General features: G+C 46.3%; 1 protein-coding gene across 2 annotated transcripts in view; it reads left to right on the top strand.

The window, feature by feature from the left end:
* Positions 1–15,873, top strand: part of LRFN2 (leucine rich repeat and fibronectin type III domain containing 2) — a 240,114-nt gene extending 224,241 nt beyond the window's left edge. For both annotated transcript variants that reach the window (XM_060189751.1, XM_060189750.1), the window contains one exon: positions 14,343–15,873. In XM_060189751.1, the coding sequence (XP_060045734.1) occupies positions 14,343–15,321 (979 nt within the window). In that variant the 3' untranslated portion in view covers positions 15,322–15,873. The remainder of the gene's footprint in view (positions 1–14,342) is intronic.
* Positions 15,874–16,242: the final 369 nt, after the last annotated feature.

Here is a 16,242-nt window from a genome sequence, read left to right as displayed (position 1 = left end):
ATTATTGTTGTTATTGATGTTGTCGTTGTTAGATAGGACAGAGAGAAATGGAGAGAGGAGGGGTAGCCGGAGAAGGGGAGAGAAAGATAGACACCTGCAGACCTGCTTCACCTGTGGAGTGACTCCCTGCAGGTGGGGAACCAGGGCCTCGAACTTGGATCCTTCTGCCAGTCCTTGCACTTTGTGCCATGTGCGCTTAACCCGCTGTGCTACCGACAGACTCCCTAGTGTAATGTTCTTAAGGTTCATCTGTATTGTAACATGTATCAACTTTCATAAAATGCCATCAGCCTTATGACTTTGTATGGCATCCTTGTGCATGGGTCATACTAATATCATTATTGCATGCATGATACTAGCATGTGTGCAGTCTATGTGAGTGGAATTCTAAGAGGGTTGGTCACAGAAAAAAGTATCTAGGTATCAAGGGTTGAGAGACAGATGAAGAGAGAGACAGAGAGACACATATCTCCAAGAACCAAGGCAGGTTTATTGAGATAACACCTGAGAAGGACCAGCAGACAAAGGAGTCAGACTGGTCTCCTCCCTTACAGGCTAGGAAACTTTATGCCTGGATAAGAATCAGGGAAAAGAGTAAGGGGCTTGTATGCAGAAAGGGTGGGTGGTCAGGGAGTGGAGGTTTGCCTGAAGTGGTCCTATTATAGCTAGGTAGGTCACTTTGCCTCTAGGCACATCCTGTTTTTGTTTTGAGACCCCAGAGTCACAATGGATATCTTGCCCTGATTCCATCTTATTTCTGTGGCAGTTTGTTCCTTATTCTGGGGAGGTCTCTAAGTTGGTACAACTGGTGAAATTTGCCTTGAGTGATGCCCCTTGAATATGGTGGCTCTGCCAACTAGTGAGGGGGGTGCTATCTGATTAAGTACAACACTGGGTGGCATTTTTTGGGGGGCTGACAATCATTTGGGGGAGTCACTTTTTGTCTTTCAAGGAACATTTGAATATATTTATAAAATTATTTATTATTTTGAGATATCAGATGGAAACATAGTGAAAGAGATAGATGATAGATAGATAGATAGATAGATAGATAGATAGATAGATAGATAGATAGATAGAGACCTGTATCAATGCTTCACTATTTGTGAAGCTTTCCCCCAGCAGGTGGGGACCATGGGCTTAAATCCTGGTCCTTGTGCATTTTAAGCTGTGCACTCAACCAGGTACTCCACTGTTTGCTCCATCACCTCAAATTTGTATATTTATAACATTATTTGAGGGCAGTACAAAATTCTCAACTTAAAATTTTGTACTTAATGTTGCTATGAAATAGCTGCAGTTGCCTTGGCAGGGCCAGAACAAATGATTTCACAGGCCATAAATGGTCCATGAGCAGGATGTTCCTCTCCTCTGTTCTAGGGAGTTTGGGACATGACCGCTAAGGAAGATTCATTTTGCACACTCCTGTTTATAACAGGTATAATTGGTCTGACACCTTCTGCATTTTTTTTCTTCTGAGTGATGAATTGTTATTGAGCAAGTGTTTCTCAGCCCCTCAAACAGATAAATGGCAAATAACATCATTATTGTCATTGCTGGGGTACCCAATAGCACTGGAATAGCAGCAAAGTGTAGCTATGGTTATCCCCCATGTTCTTAATTTCTCATTTCTATCAAAGAGGCTAAAACTACTATCCCATTTAACACATAAAAGAATTAGGTCAGGGAAAAGAACTAAGTGATCTAGAATCCAAGACTAGGAGGCAGTGCAACCAGTAGAGCACTTACATATTCCTATGCATGGGGACCCAGGTTCAAGTCCCTGGTCCCCACTTGTAGAGGGAAAGCTTCTTGATCTGTGAAGCAGTGCTACAGACATGTCTCCTTTATGTGTCTCTCTCCCTGTCTATTGCTCTGTTTTCACATTTTATCAAACAAAAAGGAAAAGAATGGTCACCAGGAGAGGTAGAGTTGCTGTGCTGGCATTGAATTCCAGCAATAACCCTAGTGGGGAAAAAAAAATCTGATATCTCATGGGCAAGAGGGGAAGAGCAAGTCTTCAGAGAGAGATTAATTTATTTTGAAATTCTGCCTCTATGAAACATGTGATCCCACTCCGTAGGACAATTACAGGTAGAGAAAAAGATCTACATCCAAAGACATTTGGATGATAAGAGGCAGAAAAGGGCCCAGCATGGAAAGGAGAGTTCACCCACCTCAGTTTACAGAGGTAGAAATGCTATTTGGGGCTCACAGAATGGGAAGAGCAGCATAGCCTAATTTCCTCTGAGGAAATCAGAGGGCATTTTTCTGTGACTGTGTGCTCTTTTAGGGCTACCATGCTCTTCAATGGAGGGAGAGAAGTCAGAATGCAAGCTAGAAATTGTGCCCCAAATTGTGGTGGAAATAAAAAGGGAAGTGGTAAGAATAAAAGGAAGTGAGGAGTCCGGTAGTAGCACAGCAGGTTAAGCGCAGGTGGCACAAAGTGCAAGAACCGGCGTAAGGATCTCGGTTCAAGCCTTTGGCTCCCCACCTGCAGGGGAGTCACTTCACAAGTGGTGAAGCAGGTCTGCAGGTGTCTATCTTTCTCTCCCTGTCTCTGTCTTCCCCTCCTCTCTCCATTTCTCTCTGTCCTATCCAACAACGATGAGATGACATCAGTAACAACAATAACTACAAAAATAAAAAAACAAGGGCAATAAAAGGGAGTAAATAAGTAAATAAGAATAAAAGAAAATGTTAAGAGCCAGGTGTTGGCAAACCTAGTGGTGCACACACTTTTCCATGTACAAAGACCTGGGTTCAAACTCCTGGTCCCCACCTGCAGGAGAGAAGCTTCACAAGTGGTGTAGTAGTGCTGCAGGAGTCTCTCTCTCTCTCTCTTTTTTTCCCTCTCTCTCTCTCTCTGACTCCCCTTACCTCTCAGTTTCTTTATGTCCTATTAAATATAAAGAAAGGAAAAAAGAAAGTAAAAGAAAAAAGAAAAGAGAAGCAGCCTCTGAGAGCAGTAGAATTGTTGTACAGGCACCAAGCCCCAGCGATGTCTCTGGCGGCAATTGAAAAAAAAAAAAAAAGGAAAATGTTAATTCCAAAGAAGTCAGGTCAAGTCAGGTCAGAAGAGAGTGCTGCAGCACATTTTAGGAAGCCCCAATACGTGTTAAAGAAAGAAACATTATATTCTGGGTGGTCCCACAAGGCTGTGGGAGGAAACAGCTGCTGTCAAACCACACATAACCTACATGAACAGGGATGCTTAACCCCTTGAAACTAGGATGGGCTGCTTGGCACAGGCCTGGGATTGTGTGAATGGAATGCTGATGGCCAAAAGAGCCTTATATAGAGGGATAATTGAATGGAGTGACATGTAGGGCCCCTCTCAACCCTGAGGTCCTGTGGTCTGTAACAGAACATGGCAAAAGAACTAGAAACAGCCAGCTGATCTCTCTCTTGGTGAGGCAATCAGAGAGGTATCTAGGATGGGCCCAACAGCAGCAGTAGGGTAGCCCTCCAGGCCATGGCTGCCTGCCTTGGACCGGGCCTTGCACTGGTATAACTGCCTTGATGTCTGACATCCAATCTCATACCTGCTGGTTCCAATCTTGTCCTTGTTGGACAGATAACTCTATCAGTCCCAGGGGCTAACACATCGACAGAGTGCTCACTATGGATCAGGCATCCAGCATTGACTTGGTCCTTATAAACAGCCCTATGATAAACCCAATTATTTGCTTCTCTTTACAGAGAAGTTAAGTAGCTGTCTCAAGGTCATGCTTCTGAGAACTAAGTGATGGCACTGGGCATTGAGGCCTGGTGATTCCATATGTACAATATTTGTACTCTGATCTGCTGGCTTTATCCACTCCCTGAAGGGTGCCATGGAATAGGATGCAGCCCCCTGCATCTGGGCCCACCACTTTCCATTGACCATCCCAGGTCTTTGGCAGGCAGCTGGCCTTGGCATGTTTCCTGAGCAGGGAGCAAATTCAGAGCCTCCCCAGGTGTGCCCCTCCCCTATAACCAGGTGAGCCCCTGCTTCCAGGGAGATATATGCAGAAACAGCCTGCCAGGGCTCAGCTCACATTGGCCTAATTTCCAGTAATCTCTTCAGTCAGGTAGGGATTAGCTAACACTGTCTTCATACACCTTTTGAAAAACAACTTCCAGAGTTGCACAGAGGGGCCACATGTTCTGCTGTGAGTGTGGCCATTACCACATGTCCCAGCCAGGGCAGCAGGATGCAGGAGCTGCCCAAATCAACCAGTTAAAACATGCTTTAAGTTCATGGAGTACAAATCTCTGGGGCATGGATCCCATGGATTCTGAATTCAGTACTTCTCATTCCTTCATATAGCAAATTCTGAGTGGCACTCACTATGTGCCAGACATGGACCTCGGTCCTTTATGAAAAATAACTCATTCAGATTTCACCTAAACCCTGTAAGGCAGAGCTGTTGCATGCCATTTCAGCATAAATGAGCTACTCCTAGGAAACCAAGGCACAGAGAGGTCACAGACTCAGTCACCCAAGATGAGTTATTACAATGAGAAAGGAGCAGGACCAGCACTGGTTACCAGTGTGTGTGCTCATCACTGCTGTGATTGCATTGACTGGGCATTTTTCTTACGAATCAAACACACAATGGTAACTTGAATATGGAGAGTGGAAAAGCAGAGTGATGGACAGAGAAACAAGAGAACCAGAGGTCCACCAGATGTTCAGTTTGGTCTGGGGCTAGTCCAGTGTTAGGACCATGGGAGAGGGAGCCTAGACATGGTTGCTAGGATAAAGCTCTGGCATCTCCATCCTTCACACCTCCAGGGAGCCAGACAATCCTCCGTATTTATTGAAGCCCATCTCGGTTCTTAATTAGTTTTGTGACATCACTTGCAGTTCAGTTAACCATAGTCTCTTAAATGAGAAACACACTGATGAAAAATTACTTATCAGATTTATTATGAATATTGAACACTGGTTCAGACAATGTGAGAGTGATGGGTTCAAGTCTTGTTTAGGGCAAACACAAAGGAAGCCTCCTGTGAATTACTGGGCAGGCCACTTTCTGAGTCTTGATTTCTTCATCTGTAGAACTGGGATACTAATTGTATCCTTCTTCACAGAATTATTCTGAAGAGTAAATAGTTATACATGTGGAAAGTAAATAGCCAAGCAGGTTTGACTATTCAATAGATACTAGTGTAAGTGCTCAACAAACATTATCACTATAGGAACAGTTTTTTGTTTTTTTAGATTTTGTTTCCTTATGATTGAGGGAAGGGAAGAGAAAAAGAGAGAAAACCAGAGCCTACTCTGGCACATGCAATGCCAGGGATCAAACTTGGGACTTCACGCTTGAGTGGCTAATGCCTGAATCTCTTTGTCACTTCCCAGGCTGTGATATTGGTTTTAGTTGCTATTAGTCTGCCATACAGACTTGCTTGTTGCTAAAATCTGATTCTATTCAATCCATCCATGGAAAGATGTTGCCTGGTGACCTCTATATCAGACTAACAACACTGGCTCAGTCACTCTCCAGTTGTGTGGACTTGAGCCTCTGTCTCCCCCCACCCCCACCCCATAATGTGGAGCCATTTTCTGCCCAGTAGAGTCCATATGCAGAGTCAAGTTTCCCTGTCTATCAAGTGGTGGGCACATGATCAGCACTTCCTCCATTGGGTGTGGGGTAGGATCAGTTTCTTCTATTTGCAAACTGTGCAGGGAAGCAAATAGGCCCCTCTGAGATCTATAGGGAGAGGGGAAAGCTAGGGACGATGGCCTCTTTCCTGGCTTTAATGAGGCCCTTTCATGTGCCTAGAGAGCTTGGCAAGTCAGAGGATCTATGAGGAGTCAGTAATGAGGGTGCAGAGCTGGAGAAGGACATAGAACAGGTAACTTGACATGACTTTCCCAAATTAAGGCTGAGCTTGGCAGGTGGGGTACATCATTGATGACAGTAAAGAGGAAGAACTCCTTGAAAGAGGTGCTGCATGGGAAGCTGAGGGGGGACTGTATGCTGGACATAACAAAGTGACATTTCAGGGGTTAGGTCTTGGTACACCCAACAGAATTCACATGCCACTATGCATAAGGCCAAGAGTTCAAGTCCCTGGTCCCCAACTGCAGAGGGAAAGCTTCATGAACAGTAGAGCAGATATCTCTCCTCTCTGTCTCTCTTCTCTGTTTCTCACCCTATAAAAAAAGGAAAGAAAAGAAAGGAAAGGGAAGGAAACTATGTGCAAGGACCCAGGTTTGATCTTCCCACTCCCCACATGCAGGCGGGATGCTTCATGAGTGGTGAAATAAGTACCACAGGTGTCTCTCTCCCTCTCTGTCTCACCCTCCCCTCTAATTCCTCTATGCCATATCAAATATAGAAAGAAAAAAAAAAGAAGGAAAAAAAGAAAGAAAGAAAGAAAGAAAGAAAGAAAGAAAGAAAGAAAGAAAGAAAGAAAGAAATGGCCACCAGGGGCAGTGGATTCATCATGCAGGCACCAAGTTCCAGCAACATCCCTAGCATCAATAATTAAAAAAAAAAAAAAGTAAAGCAGGAAAGAGAAGAAGAAAAAGAAAGAAAAGAGAGAAAAAAGTGAGCTACTAGGAATGGTAGAGCTGTATAGACACTGAACTCCACTGATAATCCTGGTAGATTAAAAAAAAAAAAAAGGATTACATGTCTTATGTAGACCAGCACCTCATCTGTATACACACACACCTATGCAGACCAAGCTTCCCAAGTTCACCTCCACTTATCTGCAGGGGATTGTGTGAGTCAGGAGAAGCTACCTACTCTTACAAACAGCAACAATCAAACAGACTCAAACACACTATAATCCACTAGCCTATTCTCCTCAGCATGACTGGCATACTGGGCTGGTTATTCAAGACGAGAAGTGTCAGACCTGGGGCTCAACCAACACGAGACCTGTCATCTTCTTTTTGGTCAAAACCGTTACCATACTTGGTGCGGGATAGGCACTCCATTCTTTAAGGCCTGGCCCAGACAATAACGACTATAGCTGCCAGCACATTGCATTTGCTAGAATTTACCTCTTGGAAACTGCCACTCACAAGGGAGATTGGGGGTTGGGGTACAATTTATAGTGATCCAAGGAAAAGGGGCAAAGGGACTATAATAGGTAATTATCAAGTTGTGAACAGAGTCGAAGGGGATGAATAGATGGAGAGGAATTTTCAGAATCCCCCCAGCTCCCACACTCATATTTTTGAAACCCAAGAGACTTTCCATGGTAGCAGGTAGGAAAGAGCAGGTTTGACTGTCAAGCGTCTCTGGAAGAGATCATACAGGTTGTCAACTCCAAAGTTTCAGGGGGCTGGTGGGGGTCATTGGGAGTTAGGGGGGCAGGTGTAAGAGGAGCAGATCTAACCTTGCCTTTACTTCCCACATCCCACATATGTAAACACCTATATTGTCAAATACACAAATTATCTCTTCCCACCCCACAATACCACAAATTCAGTTCACAAATGATATTCAGACAGAGGCACACTCCACACATTGTCTAGCACACTCTCACACCTTCACTCCAAATACCTAAATCACCAGGAGTTTATGTAATGAGCCTCCATGATGCAGAAGAACGCCTCTCCCTGGGACCCAGCAGTGACAGATTCACCTTTAGCCACCTGTCATATTTGAATAAGACTCCCTCACATTTGTAGAGGCCTTAACATTTAGCAAAACACTCTTACACTTACCTCTCAGTTATAGCATAAATATTTACCCAGCTCTAAGGCTAGGCCAGATAACCCTGATTGGCAATAGAGATATGAAGATGAATAAGACAGAGCCATTCCTTCCAGGCAGACACATCTAACAGGGGAAAGAGGGCAGGGATTTGTGGTAGAAAAGAGTAGGAGCAGTGCTGCATAGGGTCAGAAATCACAGGATTCAGAGTTTAAAGAATGAAGCCCCAGGTGCAGTGTGGCTATTATGTACAAAGGGACCAAGTGGTGAGTGGAGAGTAACAAAGTGTTTCTGGAAACTAGAGTTCTAGGTACAGCCAAGCTGTGCTGCTGCTGTTGCTATGAAGAACTGATAATAGTCTTTCCCTAAAAGAAACAATGGTGTTAATAGGTACGATATTCTTATCACATAAAGACCATATCCTTTGTCACCCAGGATTCAGTAGGAAAGAATAAAAGGCCCTCCACTTCTAAGAGGAGTTTCAGCACAGGGGTTAAGGTGTGTGGGTGCTGAGACTGCTAAGGTCATTGACCTGTAGGCAATGAGGCACACCAGAGATGTGCCACAGGAAGCCACTACACCCACCCTTATCCAAGGATGGAGGAACGTGAATAGAGATGGTATACAGGGGGCTGGGTGGTGACTCACCCAGTTAAGTGCACATTTTACCAAGAGCAAGAACCAGGGTTTAAGCCACCCCACTTCCAACCTACAAGGGATTCACTTCACTAGAGAAGAAGTAGGTTTGAAGGTGTCTTTCTCTCCCTCTCTATCTCCTCATCCTCCCTCGATTTCTCTCTATCCTATCTAATATATATATATGAAAAAAGGGAAGAAGTGGCCACTGGGTGCAGTGGCTTTTGAGTGCCAGCCCTGATCCCAGTGATAACTTTGGTGGAAATAGAGAAAAGGAAGGGAGGGAAGGTGAGAGAGAGAGAGAGAGAGAGAGGGAGAGAATATAGCAGAAAAGGAACTAGATTCATTTGGAAAGGCTAGAACCCTGGCAGCTAGAAAGTCTCAGAGGAAGCTCAGCAGTTGACAGGAAGATAAGACTTAAAACAGAAAAAGAGAAAGGAGGAAGATTTGGCCTTTCCACTCCTCCCACCCTTTGGTCTTCCTCCAGTTTCTCCATTGGCCAACTTTATCTAGAAGCTGAACAGCAAGGAAGCCTGGGAAATGGAGTGTATGGGCTGAGTAGGGGGCAGGCAGAGGGGGAAGACAGATCTGAAAGCAAATAGAATAACCAGTTTGCTTCTGTAACTTCTTAGGCCTCTGGTATCAGCTGTAGTTACCAGCTGTGGATTTGTTCACTGGTGTTAATCTGAATGAACAAATGCCAAGCAAATATTAATAGGGGGAGAGAAAGAAAAACAGTACAGAAGCAGCAGCCACTTAGGGTTGTTTTGTTTTTCTTGGGTAAGTGCTCGAGGTTGCAGTTCTAAATTGTGCTTTGGAGCATGTGAGCTTAATTAAATTTAACACATTGGAGAAACTTAAAATAGTAATGCAGGCCTTCAGCTCACAGGGATGCTGCTAGTCTGTGTGATGGAAAGAAACCTATCAAGATTTCAGGATATGGAGATTGGGCGGTGGGAATTGTGTGGAGTTGTACCCCTCCTACCCTATGGTTTTGTTAATTAATCCTTTCTTAAATAAAAAAAATTTAAAAAAAAAAGATTTCAGGATATCTTTTCACAAAGATGGCCATGACCTCTTAGTTTCTTCAGTCTGCTCCTTGACCAGGAACAAACTATTTATGTTAACCCATTGTGGACCCCACTCCAAGTTCACTGGCCTATATGATTCTCTCTCCTCTCTGATGAGTCTCCTAGTCATCCTCAGGCCTAAGGAGCTACTCAATCGCTATCAACCATGGAATATGATATGACACATTCCCTTATGTTTCCCTGTTCCCACCTCTTCTTTCTAGTGATTCCTTTTGCAAGTAAGTCTTGATTCCCCCCACCCCCATGAGTGTGCCTTCTGTCCCTGAAGGGTCCAGCTGATTCTGGGGTGTTTTCCTAAAGCACGTGGGCAGAATGTGTGTGGATGAGAGGGCAGTGTGTTCAGAGGAGGCTAGTTTGGGAATTGAAAAAAGCCAGGACTATAGCCTATAGGCTAGTCCTGGAAAAGTGTCTCACTGAGCCAGGGGCATGGCCAGAGTTGTTTATGTTCTAATTGAGCCATATGGAGAGGGGGCATTGAGCAGTCTATAAGAGAACATTCTCAGGGGGACTGGGTGGTGGCAGACTCAACTAAGTGCACATATTACCATGTGCAAGGATCCAGGTTTAAGTCCTGGGTCCCCAGCTGAAGGGGGTGGAGGGGAAGTTTTATGAGCAGTGAAACAGAGCTGCAGGTGTCTTTCTTTCTCCCTCTCTATGTTCCCCTTTTCTCTCAGTTTCTGCTCCATCAGATAAAAAGAAAGAAAGAAAAACAGGAGGGTGGGGGGAATGGCCTCTGGGAGTGGTGGAATCATGCAGGCACCAGCCCCCAGTGGTAATCCCTGTGGAAATTTTTAAAAAAAGAACAATAAATAAATAAATGTTAGAGGTAACACACCAGTGGTAAGGAGGTCTGCTCCCTCTGAGGTTATTGCTCTCATTTGGACCAGAGACTGCAAGGCTTAAACAAAGGCATAAACATAGAAATGGAAAGTTGGTGGGTGTGGGCCAGGAATGAATGTGGGATCCAACTCCCCACATCTATTCTTGAGGATCACTGCTTGGTTTTCCTTGGTAAGCAGGGTGGGGTGGACAGGGCTGTACGACCAGAGGTGGCTTGCATTCATTAGAGTTTGACTGTCTATGCCTGTTTCCTTTGACTTGTTCAAGCAGTTTACCCTTTGGCTGCCTTGAATGAATAGAGCTCATCACTGTGAGTGTGGACTCTGGATCCCAGTGGCTCCAAAACTGGTCTGGGTTCTACCCACTTCCTAGGGAAGGGGAAAACTGCTTGTGTTTCTCCTTCTCCAAATAGAAAAGAGAATAATAACTTTCTCCAGGGAGGTGTCAGGAGCTGAGATGAAATAAAGCATATAAACTTCCCAGCACAGTCAGTGTGCTCCATGAAAACTGGTTATCATAATTATTGACAAAGGCAATCATGACTGCCAAAGCTGTTTGGAGCCTGCTGGCTCTGGTTCTTTTGTAACTCCCTATCAACTCCTCCTCCTCCTCCTACACACACGCACACACACACACACACACACACACATACACACCAGACAAATCAGGACCTGCTTTTTTGTTCTTTTCTCTTAAATTGTAGTTATTTTTCTTTGATAGGATAGAGAGAAATTGAGAGGGGAGTGGGATATAGGGAAGGAGACAGAGGGTACCTGTAGCCCTGCTTCACCGTTCGTGACTTTTTCCAATGCAAGAGGGAGCTGGGGGCTTAAACCCAGGTCCGTGAGTATGGTAACATGTATGCTCAACCAGATGTGCCAACCCCGGCCCTGCTTTTTTTTATCTTGATCCTGGGAAACAGTCTCTTTCTCCTACCCTATTTTTGGGACAGATCAGTCAAGATCTGAAGCTTTTGTGAGCCTGAGCTTTCATTCCTGGTTCCTAGGGTCAGCCTCCCCTTGTTTTATCTTTCTCAACAGTGAAGTCTAATTGTGACTTTGTTGCATGGTGATTTTCTCTGATTCAGGAAGCAAGGGGGAAAGAGAGAAGAGAGATGCCCCATCCCTCTAAAAAAAAAAAAAAAAGGATAATGTCTGAGTGGCAGCATGGCTCAGCAGCCAGGGATAGAAGATCTGGAGCTAGACTGCCTGGGTTGGAGCCCAACTCTGTGGCTCATTAGCTGGGCGCCCTTGAACAGGTAGATTACCTTAGACTAACCTTTCTGTGCCTCAGATATGGAGATGACAGTAATAATGACTATCTCCCCTTAAAGATCTCAGCACAGTGAGCCCTCAATGTCAGCTACACACCATTATTATTATTATTATTAATTATTATTATCATCATCATCATTAATAGTAGCTGTAGTGGTAGTAGCCATAGTAATAATAATATTCACAGCAGTAGTAGAAGCAGCACTAGAAATAGTAAGGTCTGCTTCCTGGAAGAAGGTGGATAAACTTTGAGATGATTTCTGCACTCATAGTCCATCTTTTATGTCTTGGATCTATGGAGGAGGTTACATGCAATTTTGAATGTGGATGCTTTTTTCCCATGACAGGTGTGCCATAAACAAGCCAGCCCACTTCCTCCACAAATAGATATGCTCTTGTACTATTCATGTGTCAGGGAGGTGGCAGAAGTAAGCCACTCAGAGTAGACAGGAGCTGAGCCCCCTGGGTCTGAATCCCAGTGCTGCCATGTTGTGGTTGTCCACTATCTCTGTGTTTTCCCACCAACAGAATGTGACCTGTGAACAGGAGCTATCTCAGCAAGTCACTGGAGGACTTAGAGCTAGCAGCACACTATAGCCTTTTGGTAAAATTACTAGGGCTAACTAGAGTGATTATGCAGGGTGGGCTTAGTTTCCACCACTCCAACTTGCATTCTTCTCAGGTGGGGAAGAAGTGGGTCCTTATAGTATTGACCACACAGAACTCTTTGGGTTCTGCCAACAATGACCAAGCAGTGCAGGGATTGGGCTAGTGGAGGAGTCTGAGCAACAGAGGGCTCTCCACAATGCTCTAGGCAAGAGGATGGCTGCCCAACTGCTGGCCAGGGTGCGCTTTGCACTCAGGTGAGAAAAAAATAGCCCTGTGCTTAAAACAAGCCAGAGTGCAGACACAGAAGCTAGTGTTGAAGGCCCCAAGTGTCCCCTTGTAGTGGTCCCAACTGTGTGATCTCAGGCAAGTCACTTCCCTTCTGAGTCTGCTGTTCTTCCTCTCCGACATAGAAGCAGAACTCCCTACCCACATGGGATGGCCACCAAGCTTGCACAAAACAACAGACTATGGAGCTGCCTAGATTGGATTCACATTCCCACCTCATGCATCTTCTGCCTTGAGCACTGCACTGTGGCTAAGGGCTGGGGTGGAGTGGGGAGTGGGGACCTCAGTTTCTTTCACTGTAGCAGAGCCCCAGTAGCAGAGATGGCATTGGGAAAGTGAGGAGGGAAGCAGCAACCTCTGGGGCTGCCCATTGACGGGATGTCAATATCTGTCTGTCAACACCAGGCCCTCATGCAGAGCTCCCAGGTGGAAGATTTCAGGCTCCAGGATTTCATATTTGAGATCTCAATTAAGCTGCCTGGCTCTGCTGGATGAGCCCTGATGATGCCCTTGAATGGTAGGGGATAGGAACATGGGGGGTTCAAAGAGAAGGTGAAAATAACACCTTCAGACCAATATGAATATTCCTGCAGGAGTGTTTATAGGGTGATACAGCCTCATCTGCTGGAATGCCAGAGTGCTGATGTCTGGGGCTTGGAGTGAAGGAGGGAACGGTGCTTAGAGACCAAGGTCTACACCTAGACTTCCAGCAAGAGAAGACAGGCTCATGCAGGAGAAATCCAGGTTACAGTAAGGCCATACCAGACACTCCCCTAAGGTGAAGGGTCAGATAAAAGCCTCTCCAACCAGACAACCTCCCCCCTCAGTTGTCTTTGAGCCTAGCCTGCTATAACAGCCATGGAATCACCCCCCTCATTCTAAGAACTGCCCTCACACAGTACTCACACCATTCTACAGTTACCCTAACACACACACACACACACACACACACACACACACACACACACACACACACACACACACACTTGCCTGCAGTTCTCTTCTGATCAGGTCCCTTGACATGCAAAAGACAGCATTCCCCCTCCCAGGACTGGAGAAAAGCTGTGGATATAAGAGCATTTTGGGCTACAGAGCTCAGGTCTTGTCTGTGACTCAGCACAGAGAGGGGCTCAGTAGATGCTGATGAAGCACTGGGGACAGCCCCAGGGAGTGCTTGAAAGTGGAAGGAGCCAGGGTCCAGCTGATTTTGACTCTCACTTTCCAGAAACTAAAGGAACACTTGGAACAGTGACAGATGGGGTAGCTTAGAAGCAGGGGGAGAAACATGGGCATCTGTTAGTTTAATTTCTGTTCTCTGTGCCTTTAACCTCTCTGTCTCTGTATGTCCCTCCCTCTGCCTCACCTATACTTGCTCCCTCACCCCTGCCTGAGTCTCTCATTTTTTTTTTCCCTGCATCTCCCTCTGTCAATTACTTTTCTGTATCTCTACTGTCAACTCCCCCTTTTATCTTCCCCTTCATTTTCATGCTCTTTGCCTTTTTCTTTCCATATCTTCTGGGTGGTTTGCTATTATGTGATCTCTAATTCTCATCCTCTCTTTCTTTCTCTCTGACACTTTCATTTCTACATTCTTTTTAATTTTCCTGCTCATCTCAACCTGCCTTTTTCTGTTATCCCATCTGAATCTCTCTTCTCAACCTCTCTGTCAATGTCTCTTTTTCTCTCTCGCTATTTCTGTGCCCTCTCTCTGTGGCCGGCCTGTGCCTCTCCTATCTCCTCACTCTTTTCCCATGTCAATTCTTTCCTGTCTTTTCACCTTTTACTCTTTTTTGTACTCATGTCTGCCCGCCTCTCCCTGCCCCTCCTTGTGCTTTTTCCCTGCTTATCACTCTGCTTTGATCTGTTCCCATCTCTGTCCCCGACTCTGTTGCCTTGCTCTCCCTCACCACCCTGCCTTCTCTGCATCTTTTTCTTCTCCCCAGGATGATTCCAGCTTCCAACAAGGCCTTCGTGGTCACCAACCTGGTATCAGGGACTGGCTATGACCTCTGCGTGCTGGCTATGTGGGATGACACTGCCACGACACTCACAGCCACCAACATCGTGGGTTGTGCCCAGTTCTTCACCAAGGCTGACTACCCACAGTGCCAGTCGATGCACAGCCAGATCCTTGGAGGCACAATGATCCTGGTCATCGGTGGCATCATCGTGGCAACACTGCTGGTCTTCATCGTCATCCTTATGGTACGCTACAAGGTCTGCAACCACGAGGAACCGGCGAAGATGACGGTGGCCGCAGTCAGCAACGTGCACTCACAGACCAATGGGTCCCAGCCTCCTGCTCCCACCCTGGGGAGTGTGCCTAGCATGGCGGCCATGCCGGGGCCACCCAAGGTGGTGGTGCGCAATGAGCTCATGGAGTTCAGTGCCAGCCTGGCCCAAGGCAGTGACTCCTCTTCTTCCAGCTCCCTGGGCAGCGGAGAGGCTGCTGGGCTGGCCCGGGGCCCCTGGAGGCTCCCACCCCCTGCTTCCCGCCCCAAGCCAAACCTTGACCGATTGATGGGAGCTTTTGCCTCCCTGGACCTCAAGAGTCAGAGAAAAGAGGAGCTGCTGGACTCTAGGACTCCAGGCGGGAGAGGGTCTGGGACATCAGTCAGGGGCCACCACTCTGACCGAGAGCCTTTGCTGGGACCCCCTGCGGCCCGCACCAGGAGCCTACTCCCCTTGCCCCTGGAGGGCAAGGCCAAACGTAGCCACTCTTTTGACATGGGAGACTTTGCAGCTGCAGCAGCTGGAGGGGGGGCCCCAGGTGGCTATAGTCCTCCTCGGAGGGTCTCTAACATCTGGACAAAGCGCAGTCTCTCAGTCAATGGCATGCTTTTGCCCTTTGAGGAGAGTGACTTGGTGGGGGCACGGGGGACTTTCGGCAGCTCGGAGTGGGTGATGGAGAGCACGGTGTAGACTTGGGGAGGGGGAGGAGGGGGACCCTCTCTCCCACCCTTGCAGAGTGGAAGAACAAGAAGTAGGAAAAAATCCTTACTGGCAAGTCTTTGTGGAGTTTCCATGGTGATGTTTACATCCAGGGACAGTTCTGTCTCCCCTATCAACGGTTTCCCTCTCCCCTCACCCAATGCCACCCACACCACCTTCCCAGGCCTGTCCCCCTTCACCCATCGGGGTGTGCTCAGGGAAAGCGGACTTGATCGCTCAAATGTTGGACTGAGCCCAGAGTGTTTGGAAAGGCAGATGCCTCCTGCCTTTCTAATCACAAATGTAGCGTGTAAGCAAGTGGCTTTGGATTGCTTCTGGTTCCACTGTTGTTTTTATTCTCTAATTTATTGTGTCCACTTCTCAAACTCCTCCTTTTCATTCACACAGATAAAGGGGAGCTTATTCTACCATGTGAAAGTGTGCTCCCAGCTGTCCTGATCATGGGTGGGTGATCCTGGCCACCTGACAAGGGAATTTTTCCAGTCCCATATTTGCTAGGGGGAAGACTGAGGAGTCCCCTGTCCAGGCTCCTTATTCTTAACCACCCCTATGCCTAGAGGGATGATGATCCTGATTCCTGCCCAGGTTCTTTTGCTTCTCAAACATAATACCCCACACCTAGTACATGAACTGAAACCACAGAGGTAATTTAGACTTCTTATCAGGATGGGAGGGAGAAGCTTTATGAGGAATGGGAGCTCTTAGTTTTCCCCCTATTATTGGGGTGGAATGGTCGTTAGAACTGAAAGTTCCCATGAGCATGTGGTGAGTAAAGAGGGATTCTTTATTTTTTTAATTATCTTTATTTATTTATTTATTGGATAGAGACAGTCAGAAAAAGAAGGAAGGGGAATATAGGGAGAGAGAGAAAGAGACCTGCAACCCTGTTTC

This window comes from Erinaceus europaeus, chromosome 4 (assembly GCF_950295315.1).
Source record: "Erinaceus europaeus chromosome 4, mEriEur2.1, whole genome shotgun sequence".
Taxonomy (NCBI): Eukaryota; Metazoa; Chordata; class Mammalia; order Eulipotyphla; family Erinaceidae; genus Erinaceus; species Erinaceus europaeus.
This window is presented reverse-complemented; position numbering and strand designations above follow the sequence as displayed.